General features: G+C 42.1%; 2 protein-coding genes and 1 pseudogene across 2 annotated transcripts in view; 2 read left to right on the top strand and 1 right to left on the bottom strand.

Moving 5' to 3' along the window:
- Nucleotides 1–180, top strand: part of LOC109380703 (keratin-associated protein 9-3-like) — a 24,984-nt gene extending 24,804 nt beyond the window's left edge. Inside the window, exon 3 of the mRNA XM_019638518.1 lies at nt 1–180. Within this exon, the coding sequence (XP_019494063.1) occupies nt 1–180 (180 nt within the window).
- An 8,614-nt stretch (nt 181–8,794) lies between these two features.
- Nucleotides 8,795–9,409, bottom strand: LOC109380714 (HD domain-containing protein 2 pseudogene; annotated as a pseudogene).
- A 2,230-nt stretch (nt 9,410–11,639) lies between these two features.
- Nucleotides 11,640–12,044, top strand: LOC109380716 (keratin-associated protein 4-3-like). Its single transcript, XM_019638572.1, has one exon. The coding sequence runs from the start codon at nt 11,640–11,642 to the stop codon at nt 12,042–12,044; it is 405 nt and encodes a 134-aa protein (XP_019494117.1).
- The last annotated feature ends 1,483 nt before the right edge of the window (nt 12,045–13,527 follow it).

The following is a 13,527-nucleotide window of genomic DNA, read 5'->3' as shown; positions in this document are numbered from 1 at the left end:
TGTGGGTCCAGCTGCTGCCAGCCTTGCTGCCGTCCCAGTTGCTGCGGCACACCCTGCTGCCAGCCAGTTTGCTGTTGTCCCGTGTACGTCCAGAGAACCTGCTACCACCCCACATGCTGCTGCGTGCCTGGCTGCATAGCGTATGGCGGGTCCAGCTGCTGCCAGCCTTGCTGCTGCTGATCACCTCGCCAGAGAAGCACCGTCTGCACAAACACCTCTGTGAACTGACTTGCCATTATGGAAACTAATGAACCTTCTAGACTGCTGAGAACCAGCACGCTGGACCACAAGTTCTGTGACTCATCGGCCTGTTTTACAGCTTGTGAGTCTGCTCGACAGAGTGCGGAGTGTGTCACCCTGATTCTTTTCTTCTTTGTGTCTCATGGATCATGTGCCAGTTTCGTGCTTCTTCAATATGGAGCGTTGGTCTCTGCTTTGACTCTGAAATCAACACCTTTACCTGCTCCCTCTGAGTAACGCAGGAAAACAAATTCTCACAGCTCCTGGGTTTCTGCTTCTGATCTTGATAATAGTCTTCATAATCATGTTTCTTTTTCAATGTACTCATGGTCTTGTATCCTGCTTTCTTATTTTCATGATCACTTTTGAGTTGTCTCTATAGATGCAAGAATTCTAACCTACATTTCGTAATAAATCTTGTACCATTAGTCATCTTAAGTTGTGTTCTGTTTTATTGTGGAGCATTCCTGATATAGGGACATACACTTATTGCATACCACATGCACTTCCACTCTGAGCCTCATGCCAGCATCCCTCAAGTTATATGCTACTGTTCTTCAGATGAGAAAATGTCACTGTGTAATGTAGCTAAATATGGACTGAGAGCGGCGACCAGGCCTTCTGCTCCTCTCAAGAGCACTGCCATCTACATATCAAGACAAGCAGAGATGAAACTGGGACTGAGCACCAGCAAGATGTGCATTTGAACTTCTTCCTTGACACTGGGAAGAACAGTCTCTTGCATGTGCAGATAGCATTTGTGTTCATACAGTTCCTCCCTAAGCAGTGTCCCAAGGTTCTCCAGCCCCAGCTGCCTCAGTGAAGAGAGCAGTGAGCTTCCTAGGGGAGCAGCAACTGCATTGGAGAGCACTCATGAAAGCAGGGACACTTCCTTTGTCTCGGGCTCTGGCCAGCCCCGCATGCAATTCATCTGCACCCAATAATTTGAGCATCACTTGTGTCCTCACGAGAAAGAGGCTCATTTACTGGGACCTGTTCTTTGGTATGCTGTAAATCAAACTCTTGTATGGCCTCCTTCTGCTGAGTACCTATTTTAGACAAAAAGGAATTAAGCAGTTCCCTGCAAAACACTGACTCTATGCTGTGATCCCCGACTTTAAGCCAGCTGGCTTCAGTGTGCTGCGGTCAGCTTTTAGGAGGGATGTTACCATATTAAAGGCTGGGCAACAGTCTGCAGCTGACAAACAGCACATTTAGCAGAGGCAGCCTTGGGGAGAGACAGCTCACGCTGTCGGGTCCACACAAAGCCTGTGTCCCTGCCACCATGCTGTCCTGTGCAGGCACAGGGGCACCTGAGGAGAGAGACGAGATGGGGTGAGTTATCCCAAACTCCTGGCTATCCAGTGACTCATATAGGGTGGATGGTCTCTGGGGGGCATTGATGTGGGACACAAAGAGAAAGCAATTTCTGTCCCACTCACCAAGTTATATCTACGTGATTCTTCTCCAATTCTCTGTGTCTCTAATCTTTCAGTCTTGCTCCTTCCAGGTCTCAGGCCAATCAGCCAAGGTTTTCACCACATGCCAACAGCCCATGAACATAATTTCCTCGCCTACTTCTCGTCCAAACAAAATTTATAACCATGTGTACTGCTCACAGCTCTTTTCACTAGGAGTATTTCCACGTGCCACCGCCTCGTCAGACCAGAAGTTGTTGATCTATTTTAGTGAAAATTCTGGGTCGGCCGAGTGGCACATTGGTTAAGAGCTGGCTTGGAACACCAGCTCTGAGCAGCAGGGCACCGGTTCACATCCCACATTAGGGCCAGTGACACTGCCCTCTACAGCTAAGATGCTGAACAACAGCTCAACTTGGAGCTGGGCTGCCGTGAGTCGCTGGCGAGGGCATAGGCTGCAGTAGGGCTGCAGTGGGCTGCCATAAGCTACAGTGAGTGGCTGGCAGACAGTGTGTGTGGCCAGCAGCCGGCGTGAGCTGCCAAGAGCCGCTGTGAGCGGCCGTCCAGAGGCCGGCAACCGATTTGCCTCAGCTGGGAAGAGTGCAATGATAATACCAACATGGGCCAGTGAAGCGACGTCCTCCAAAACTAGACTGAAGAATAAAAAGACAACTTGTCGGTTCCCCTTCCCTGATTCCCCAACGCTGTTCCCTCCCCCCAATTCCCCAATAAAATCTTTAAAAAAAAAAAGAAAAAGAAAAAAGAAAATTCTGTATGTGGCATCATAGCTGCTATTGGGGCTATCAACTGATAAAAATTTAAGGCACTTCACAATCATATATTCCATTAGGTTTCTGCAGGAATAAATGGGATTGTAAACAAATCATGTATTCTTTAGTCATTTAGGTTAGCACTAAAACTGTGAATGTGCCATAGCTTCTCATTAGTACCTTGGTCTGGAGGTTTAATTTGTAAATTTGAGGTATAGCTTATGTTAAGTCAGAGATACAGGTGTAAATAAAAGAGGAAAATCCCAATTACTGAGCCAAAAACAAAAGGCAAATAAAGTATTCTGTACTACTAAGGATTGTGAATAAAATTTGTTTCTGTGATATCCCTTGAAAATATAGGAATTGTGATCTCTTAAAGAAGGCATCTGCCTACAGACTGGCTGATACAGTAAGAAGGAAAAAAGAGAAAGAAATAGTTCCAGGTTAATCCTTGGGTACACATACTATTTAAGATGGAAGTGGGGAAGAGAAACATACACAAGGAGAATGACACCATACATGAGCAACATTCACGAGGGTGCATAAATAGATCCTGTATTTCCCCCAAACACACAGCTAGTGAGTAGCAGAAGAGGCATTTAAATACTCTTCCATCTGATTCTAATTCCCATAACCAAGACCCATAATCGTCTTCTCTTCCACAACAGAGAACTGACAGTTGAAGGTCAAGCTGGAGATGAACAGATGCACAATCTTTGAGGGAGCTCGGTACAGAAAATGGATAACGAAAACTAGAAGCATTTTATAAAACTGGCACACACACAAGTAGGCTCTATAATGGGGTGAGAGTGGGAGCTGGAAGAGCTATAGAAGTTTTCCCCATGTTTTTTCTAGAAGTTTTGTAGTTTTAGGCTTTACCTCCAGATCTATGAGCCCTTTTGAGTTGGTTTTGTAGAAGATGTGAAGTATGGGTCGAAGTTCTTTTTTTTCTTTTTTCTTTTTTGTGCACATGGATATTTAACTGTTCCAGCACCATTTGTTCAAAATACTACACTATCTCTGTGTATTAATTTGACACCTTTTTAAAGTATCAGTGCATAATATATGTGTGAATCTATTTCTGGACATTCAGTTTTGTTCCATTCATCTACGTGTATGTTTTTATCATTTCACCAATGCCCCCACAAAACAACTTTAATTTTGAAACTGGGTGATATTTTGCTGTTCATGCAATTTCATGCAAGTTATTTGTCTCCTTCAGTACTGATTTCCTCAGCTCTAATATGGGGGTAATACCCACTTTTCAGGATTGTATGAGAATGAGAGGTAATTTAGATAAGGCATCTAGCTCAATACCCAGCATACAGTAGGACCTCAATAAATGTTAGTGATTCTTCCCATCCATTGTCCTTGGTGAAACGTTTAGTAACCTGGCAGAGAATTCCAGATACATCCTCTAGAAAGATCACACTTTCTGTCACATCCAGTGTGTTAACTAACCCAAAGCACCTTTACATCTCTTAAGAAGGTGGCCATAATAAAAATTTCTTTTTTTTATTAAATTATTTTTTATTATGAAATACACATTTTTAGAATTAGTTTCAGCTGTACAACAGAGTGCAATAGTTATACTTTTTACCCCTCAAAGTGACAACCCCTCTCCCCCAATCTGCCACCCCATTTCCCCCCAATATCATACATATCTATTACAAATCCTTTGACTCCACTCCCACACTATACTCCACGTCCCATGACAATATATATATATTCACTTATAGTTGACATACAAAAAATTTCTTATTTTTCTCCCAGGTTGTATTAGCCCTTGACTACTGGGTATTCTAGTTGTTCATTTTATTATTCAGTTTTACATCCAAAGATCAAGGTTCCCCCCACTTGAGAACTAACCTAACGCCCATCTTGACTTTGAACAGTGCATCCTTCCTTCTTGTTTTCTTCTTCTTACTTTTTTTCTCCTGTTTCCTGAAAACTCTGATTTTGATTTCCTTAGCTTATGTGTCCGTATCTCGTAGAACACGAGAAGGAAGTTGTACTGTTGCCTTTTACAGACTAGAAATTATGATTGGATCCAAGGGTTATATATTCATTGTGTGGTTATCTCAATTCTCAGGACTCTAGAAATTCATCTTTCCTTGACAATGCCCAGGTCAGGATATCAAAAATTCCCTCAAAGTTTGGGAGCCTGGAAAACATGGCCCGAGTTCGTGTGTTTTGTTAGGGTGATTCTTAATCCCAGTTTCTGCTGAGGTGAAAGAAATGATGCCAAAATACCAATTCTATGACAATAAAGAACTGGCTCCTCTAGGCACAGGGAGGGCTGGGAACAACAGCCACACTTGCGTTACTTTCTGATCACAGAGTGCACCAGTTGCGGGTCGGAACCCAGAGATTTCAGGGCTCCCTTCACTGACTAAAACCCTTAAAGGTGGTTTCTATTGGTCACAGAGTGAGAATATTTGGGAAGAGCTTTTTAGACAGAAAAGGGTTCTGAATATGAAAGGTAAAATTATTTCCATTGTTAGAGAAGTAACTCAAAAAATACCTCCCCTGTGCCCAGTCACCAGTGTTATTTCTACTTATAGAGAGATGTAAATTAAAATGCCCTTGACCTGGAATTACAGGACATATGTGTGCATAGGACATGCTTCTGTCAATTACATATGGCAAATCATTTTCTGGTCACTAAAATGAGAATGATAATGCAATGATAACCTTTGTTCTGCCTAACTTGTGAGGCTCGAATGAGCTAAAACATAAAATGCAACCCAAAAGTAAGGCTTCATACAGGAAGTGCTACAAACAAACAAACAAACAAACAAACAAACAAACAAACAAACAAAAAACATACCATATGATGCAAGATAATACAAATTTTATTAGGAAAGAACAGGTAGGAAGATAGTTTAAAGTGATTGTGAAGAGTTTAGTAACCTGGCAGAAATTAAATATAGTGCATATATCTAACAAGGTGATCAATATTGATCATTGTAGAGAGCTAAATATATAGTCATAATAATTTGTTTAAGTGCCATAGAGGCACAAGGTGATGATGAATTTCATCAGGTCTGAGACCATGAATTCCTGTCAAAATCAGATGGAGCTGACCAGCACCTGGTACGGCGATCAAGAGGAAATGAAGAAGAATGAAATCAAACTGACATAGATTGCACCCCCTCAGTAGACCCACAAGAGTCATAGAAAGATGACAACCGAGTTGTGTCAGCATGTTGTTTCTCAGCAAAGCCTAGGAAGCAATTTTGGTGCAGGAAAAGAAACTTTGGCAAAATGGTCGAGGAAATATATCTCTGGTGGGTGGTAGGTCTGTGGCAAGTGGATTAGCAGCAAGAAGGCTGGCAGCAGGTGGTCCTGCAGCAGGTGTTCTGACAGCAACTGGGGCTGCAGCAAGGCTGGTAGCAGCCAGACCCACTGCAGGTTTGTCCACAGCAGCTGGACACACAGCAAGGGCAGAAGCAAGGCTGGCAGCAGCTGGACACACAGCAGGGGCGCCAGCAGGTGGTCCTACAGCAGGTTGGGCGGCAGCAAGGCTGGCAGCAGCCTGACCCACAACAGCTGGACCCACAGCAGGTGGGCTGGCAGTAGGTGGGCTGGCAGCAGATGGGCTGGCAGCAAGGGCAGCAGCATGAGTAGATCATGGTGTCAGGTGTGAAAGGTGGGCATCTGAGCAGGAAAAAATTCTCAGAATCTGAAATCTTTTTTTTCACTAGACCTTTTACACACTGGTTCCCAAATTTGGGACCAATGAACAGAATTTTCCTGAGTATTATTTATGACATTCTTTTTTACAACCTAAGAGTTCCTTAAGTTCTATGAATCTTCTGAATATAAATGATAGGACTGTTCTTGTAATTAATAGATAACCCATAAGAACATTTCCAGAAATGGGAGAGGAAATCAACATCAATTGAATTGTTAACCATGAATCATCATTTTTTAAAGACAGAGTGCATCCTCTGATCACCTGCTGGTTCAAGCTAATTTGGATCCACAGCAGACCAGCATTACACAGTGATAGGGTTTCTCAATATCCTCACCAGCATTTAGTGTTATCTATTTTTTATTTTAGCCACTAAGATAGGTGTGTAGTGATATCTCATAGTGGCTTTAATTTTCATGTTCCCAATGGCTAGTGGTACTGAACACCTTTCCAGGTGCTTATTTGCCATGTATTTACCTTCTTCAGTGAAATGTCTCCCCATTTCTTTGGCCATGCTCTAATTGGACCATTTGCTTTTTTTTTCTTTTCCTATTGAGTTGGAGAGTTCTTTATATATTCTAGATACTAGTGCTCTGTCAGATATGTGGTTTATAATTTTTCTCCCATTCTGCAGCTTGTCTTTTCATCCTTTTAACAGCGTATCTTGCAGAACAAAAGCTTTTCATGTTGATGAAGTTCAATTTATCCAATTTTCTTTTTATGGGTTGTACTTTTGGTGTCAATTGTAAAACCTCTTCACCTAGTCCAAGATCCCAAAGATTTTTTTCCTATGTTTTCTTGTAAAAATTTTAGTTTTATGTTGTACATTTAAGTTCTTGATGCATTTGAGTTAATTTTTTTATAGTGTGAAACTTGATGTTGAGGTTTTTATTTTTATTTTTTTTGCTGATGGATGTCCAACTTGCTCCTTTGTCAAAAAATCAGTTCAGTATATTTGTGTGGCTCTGAGTCACCATTCTTTTAGTTGGAGATTTTATTCCCTTCAAATTTATTCTGATAACTAATATATTTATCCTTAATTTTAAAATAGCTTTATTGAGATTTAATTTAAAAACCACTGAGTTCACCCATTAAAAGTATACAGTTCAATGTTTTTAGACTCTAAACAGGGTGTGCAACAATCACCACAACTAATTTTAGAACATCTTCATCTTCCTGAAAAGAAACTTCATAGCCCTTTAGCAGTCACTCCCCATGCCCCCAGTTCCACCCCAACTGTAGGCAACTACTGATCTACTTTCTGTCTCTATAGATTTGCCTCTCTGGACATTCCATATACAGTAATACCTTGGTTTGGGAGCATAATTCGTTCCAGAAACAAACTACTCATATTGCAAGATATCGCTCGTTTACCACATTGAAATGTATTAGAAACGTTTGCTCGTCTTGTGGAACACTCCAAACCACATTACTCGCAATCCAAGGTTTTACTGTATATGGAATTGTACAACATGTGGTCTTCTGTGATTGACTTCTTTCACTTAGTGTATTGTTTTCAAGGTTCATCTACATTGTAGCATATACCAATACTTCATTCCTTTTTATTGGCAAATAATTTCCATTGTATGGGTACACTACATTTTGTTTATCCAGTCATAAGCTGATGGACACTTGGGTCGTTTTCACTTTTTTATTATGAATAATGCTGCTTTGAATATTTGTGTATAACGTTTTACATGGACAGATATTTTCATTTCTCTTCGGTGTACCTCCAGGAGTGGAATGGTCTCTATGCGTGATAACTCTATGGTTAATTTCTGAGAAATCGCCAAACTATTTTCCACCAGTGATGTATAAAGGTGCCAGCTTCTGTACATTCTCACCAACACTTCTTATCTGTCTCTTAAGTCCTGTGGGGATAAAGTGGTATATTGTGGTTTTGATTTGCATTTCCCTAACGACTAATGATGTTGAGCATCATGTTAAGCCATTTGTGTACCATCTTTGTACACGTCTATTCAAATTCTTTGTCCGTTTTTAATTGGGTTATTTTTCTTTTTATTATATGAGTTGTAGGAATTCTTCACATATCCTGGACATGAGTCCATATTTCCTTATCCTTTACTTCCTTCTATTGTATTAAATGGGTATTTTCTAGTGTAACATTTAAGTTCCTTTAGTAAGTGTGTGCGTGTGTGTGTGCGTGTGTGTGTGTAAACTCTATACATATTATATAAGTGTTTAAGCTCTGGGGCTTAAAATATATACATTGATTTATCTTAAAGTACTTCACATTTATACTGATTTCATTTCAGTGAAACATAGAAACTTTATTCTTATTAACTCCACTCTGTCTCCTTTTCTTGTGCTAATTTTGTTATACATATTCTGCATATATATGTTACAAACTCAATAATACGTTGCTATAATTATTACTTTATATGTTTTTGTTTTTTTAAGGTTTTTAAATTTATTTAATTTAGTTCATAAAAAGGCACCCACCCCCAAATCTTCATCCATGACCACATCCTGTTCTGTAGCTTCTTTTATTGCCCAAAATGTATCACGTTTCTTGTTGGAGTCCAGGGAATTGAAAATAAACAGACTCACATCTAAGGAAATCAACAGACCAACAGTGGCAAAACACAGTATTATGAAATGGAAAAATAAAATGTTTGTTACAGGAGTGCAACAACATAGAGACCAACTCAGGAACATGGCTCACTGGCGGAGGCAGCTATGTTAGCGTTTCTTTCTGCCTCAAGTTCAGAAACAAGCTGGACTATCTCAGGGTGACTGAATTTTCCTGCTGTGGAATTGTAGAAATCCTGCAGTCGCCCAGGCTTCTTCTCAAGGTCTTCATATTCAGATGCCTGAAGAATCATCTCACATTGGTCCAGCTGCTTCACAAATCTGGCTTCTGGACTACACTGGGTCTCATACTCTTCCCAAAGTTCATAGAGCTCTTTTCCAAGATCCTTTGAGAGAAGCTGGGTCAGCTGCTTCATGGCTTCCTCTTCTCACCTATGTTTTTCTTCTTTGGGGATGTTATCTGCTGGTGCTATGGCCCCAACGATGCATTCTGCCATATCGTGAACCAGGGCTAGGCGGACACATCGGTCTTTGTTGAGATGGTCATCTTTGGTCACCAGAGCCATAACTGCAATCCTGTACATGTGATCTGATACACTCTCTGGCCTCTTGACATTTCTATACACCCAGCCAGTGCGTGGGACTCTCTTGAGCTGCCCCACCAGCCGCAGAAACTACAGCAGGTTCCGGGCCCCGCGGCCCAAGAGGGCAGCAGCGGAGGCCGAAGCCATCACTTTGTATGTTTTTATGTCTTTTAAATAAGCTGAGCAAAGACAGGAGAGAAAGTATATATCTGTAGAGTTATATTAACCTTATTATGTAAACTTTCTGGTTCTTTTCATTTCTTCCTGTAGATTCAAGTTACCATCTGATGTCATTATCCTACCATATTTCCCCATGTATAAGATGCACCTTAATTTTGGGGTCCGAAATTTGAAAAAAAAATGTATTGCATGAAGTTATTGAACTCAAGTTTTATTCATCATAAAATTCATACAATTCCTCATCACTGTCAAAACTCCCAATCATTAGCTTGTCCTCATCTATGTCTGATGACGAATCACTGTCTTCATATATTGCCTCATCCTCAGCAGGAAATGCAAGTAAAAAAAATCTACAACCACTGTATAAGATGCACCCAGTTTTTAGACCCCAAATTTTTCGGGAAAGAGTGTGTCTTATACATGGGGAAATACGGTACTCCAATACAGCTTTGCTCCCATCTGTTTCCTTCCTGCCATTGTCAAATATGTTACATATCCAGTTGTTATAATCCCAACAGTACAATTATTTGCATATTGTTTATGCAATTGCTTTTAAATCAGTTAAGAGAAGAAAGGGGGCGAAATATGCGATTATGTCCCACAGCCTTCCGCCGTCAGAGTTGGCTATGCTCTACGAGGAGCTACCAGCCTCATTGTAAGTATTCTCCACCGAGATTGCCACTGTTTCGATGCCCTTAGGCATGGAATTCTCCAAGCTCCATTCCAAATAAAGTCAGTTTCCTCAGGGAGAGCTGTAAAACTCTTAGTCCTTAAGACCTGCCCTTCCCTCTGGGCAGAATCTGTGCCGGGCACCAGGACTAGAGTAGAGACCCACTTTTCCTACTGTGATGCCCCCACACTACTAGTGGGCACTCAGGTGGGTCCCCACTCCTTGCATCAGCTTGCCCCTCCCCACACGGCACTCTTCTCTATAAGCAAAGTGGGGTGTGGGCAATGAGGCTGGGCTTCGCTGAGAGCAGGTAGGCTTGACTGAGGGAGATCAGGGAGGCTTAGTCCATCTCTAGCTGGACGGAAGAGACACAGTTGTATCCATCAGTGCACCTCCTTTCCAGGGCCCTCCAAATCAGCGAATTTCCCAAGAACTGCAGGAAACAAGTAGAGGTGCTTCTCTCTCTATGCCGAGTTTCCACGTGGCTCAGAAAAGCAGCCATCTTTCCGGATCAAGGTAAGTGAGCTTTGACCCACATTTGCTCCCAAGTCACTAAGCCCTTGGTCTTTCCCGCCTTGTTGTCAAAACCTTGGCTTATTACGCCATGGAGCCCTCCCTACGCCTGTTCCACCTTCTTGAGAAAACGAAGTCCCAGTGTGTTTCACTTCCGGCCTTATTCTCATTGGTGGAATTGCACCAGTGAGGAGTTGGGAGAGAAGGTCATGGCCCTGGGCTCTCATGGGCACCTTCCCCGAACATCCTAGGCAGCTTCTGAAAAATACAGAATTCCAGGTTTTGCTACCCGGGGTCTGTGTCACTTGGTTATTTCATATAGAAGAGATATGATAATTTCATGTGCAATTTTGATTCCTAAACAGAGCAATACTGCCAATAAGAATGAGTAACGACCTGAGGAAATATGCCAAAATGCATCGCTTGGGATTCATCTCCCGGCTCACTCACCACCAGCCTGCACCTGGAGCCACATCCTTCCTCATTGCTCAAGAAACTCACAGTGATTCAGACAGGGGTCTTCTCCCCTCCAGGACCCTCAGTACATCATTCTGAGCAAGAATTACTTCATTCCCATTGACTTTCCCCAGCTTGGGCCCCCTCTGCCGTGTGCCCTGAACTCATGACTCACAGCTTAGGCCTAGGTTGAGTCATGAAAAAGGGAAACATAGGGACATTAGTAACAAATGGTCAGTCCCATCACCACCAACTGGAGGAGAGAGCTGCAGTCTTGAAAATTAGATGATACACACAAGGAAGAAACGCAAGAGTTGGTTTGAAGGCAAGATTAGAGTGAAGATGCATCATAGAAAGGAAAAATGCATTCTATTTAACTTCACAAGAAAAAACGCTTATAATTATCTAATTGAACAACTGCTTATCTATTAAGATAAACAATAACAAGGAAGAAGCTCCCTCAACAGGGTATAAAAGGGGACCTGGGGCAAGCAGACCTCCAAACCTTCCAAATCCACCTTCTTGGAAACCCACCCAGAACCTCCACCCTCTGACACCATGGTCAACTCCTGTTGTGGCTCCGTCTGCTCTGACCAGGGCTGTGGCCAAGGCTGCTGCCAGACCACCTGCTGCCGCCCCAGCTGCTGCCAGACCACCTGCTGCCGCCCCAGCTGCTGTGTGTCCAGCTGCTGTCGCCCTTCCTGCTGTGGTTCCAGCTGCTGTGGTAGCAGCTGCTGCCGCCCTTCCTGCTGTGGTTCCAGCTGCTGTGGTTCCAGCTGCTGCCGCCCCACCTGCTGCATCTCTAGCTGCTGCCGCCCCAGCTGCTGCATTCCTAGTTGCTGCCGCCCCTCTTGCTGTGGCTCCAGCTGCTGCCGCCCCAGCTGCTGTGTGTCTACTTGCTGCCGTCCAGTCTGCTGCCAGACCACCTGCTGCCGCCCAGTCTGCTGTGGATCCTCTTGTTGAACCTCCTTCCTCACCACCAGCCCTGAGCCAACTACCAGTGTATCAACCTTGTTCTCATTTCCTTTGTCCACAGCACCTGGCCCTGTTTTGATGTTACAAGATTCATTCATCCCTGCATCATGCCACCAAGCAACTATTTTAAAAGCAACAATTTAAACTAAATACCATGCAAAACCTTTATGCCTATTGCTGTATGCCTGTTGCCTTGGCATTGAGTCAGATGACCAAATGTCTCCACTCCTTCATGGGATAGGCCCCTAATCCTATGATTGCTGTGCATGGTTTGGTCTTTGCAATGAATTGTGTGTAGTATAGTAACTGTCTCAATAAATACTCTCTTGGTATCAGAAATATGTGTGACCCTTAATTATTTTTTAGTGTTGATTATGAATTGGAGTTAAGTTTGGATACCTGTTATGGGAACTGATTTTGCATATATCAGTCAAAGCCTATATCAGAGAAAATGCCAAATAGTGAAAGTTTTCCCCACACCAGATTGCCTACCTTGTCTGCCATCAAGCTTATTGAGCGAAAACTAAAACAGTCTTTTTACTATAATTGGATTAGGCACCACCTATTGTGCCACTGGGCTCTGGGAAGCTCATAAGTTGAATGAGACCCGGGTCCCATCCCTCAGGTAACTCACAATGAAATCCTGGATGTAATAAAGACAGATGGCAGGTAACATTGGTGAGAAAGAGGGATCTGTTCTATTGCAGAAGAGTAATATATAAGGATTGGTTCCTAGAATTAAAATGTGTCAAGTCTGAAAATTCAGGGGAATGTGTACAGTTTACAAACACATAAGATGAGACAAAGCAAAGGGGAGGACTGGATGAAAACAGAGTGCTTATACTCTTATGAAGACAATCTTATTTAAAAAGTACCCAAAAGACATCGTCTCATATGCTGACAGACTGTGGGCTAGGAGCTGGGCCGTCTCCCTCCAATGGAGTGGCTCCATTTCATCTCATTTGTACATCTATAGTGAGCTTCCAGGTGAGAAGGCATTTTAAAAAAAGTTATAAAGGTTTAGAAATCATTAAGTTAAAACAAGAAAGTCACATCAAAATGAATAATGTGAATAAAATACCAAGAAGGTGGCATAAGTGGGAAAATACAGACGACACATGTTATATTTAAAGTACTAGTAAAACAAAACAAAATAAATAAAAAAAACAGTGAACTGGCAAAATTCTCCACTTCTTCCCGGGTCTCTGTATGGGTTCCCTTTAATCCTATTGAGCTGAACATAAATCTCATGCAATCTGATCTTTCTGATCCCACTTCTCCACCCAAATCCTGAGTGATGTCCAGGGACCACCTGTATCAGGATCATTTGATACATTATTATTATTATCATTATTATTATTACTATTATTTAAAATGCAAATTCTGTGGCCTAAGATTTTCTATATCAGAATCTTTGGGGAACAGGCTAGCAATTTTGCATTATTATTAAGTTTCCAAGATAATTTTTTTT

Source organism: Hipposideros armiger, unplaced genomic scaffold (genome assembly GCF_001890085.2).
Source record: "Hipposideros armiger isolate ML-2016 unplaced genomic scaffold, ASM189008v1 scaffold_40, whole genome shotgun sequence".
NCBI classification, from domain to species: Eukaryota; Metazoa; Chordata; class Mammalia; order Chiroptera; family Hipposideridae; genus Hipposideros; species Hipposideros armiger.
Note: the sequence above shows the minus strand (reverse complement) of the source record. Positions and strands in the feature narration are given on the sequence as shown.

What these genes read in the sequence shown, in the direction of transcription:
- LOC109380716 (XM_019638572.1), top strand. Translation starts at nt 11,640, where the DNA reads ATGGTCAACTCCTGTTGTGGCTCCGTCTGCTCTGACCAGGGCTGTGGC.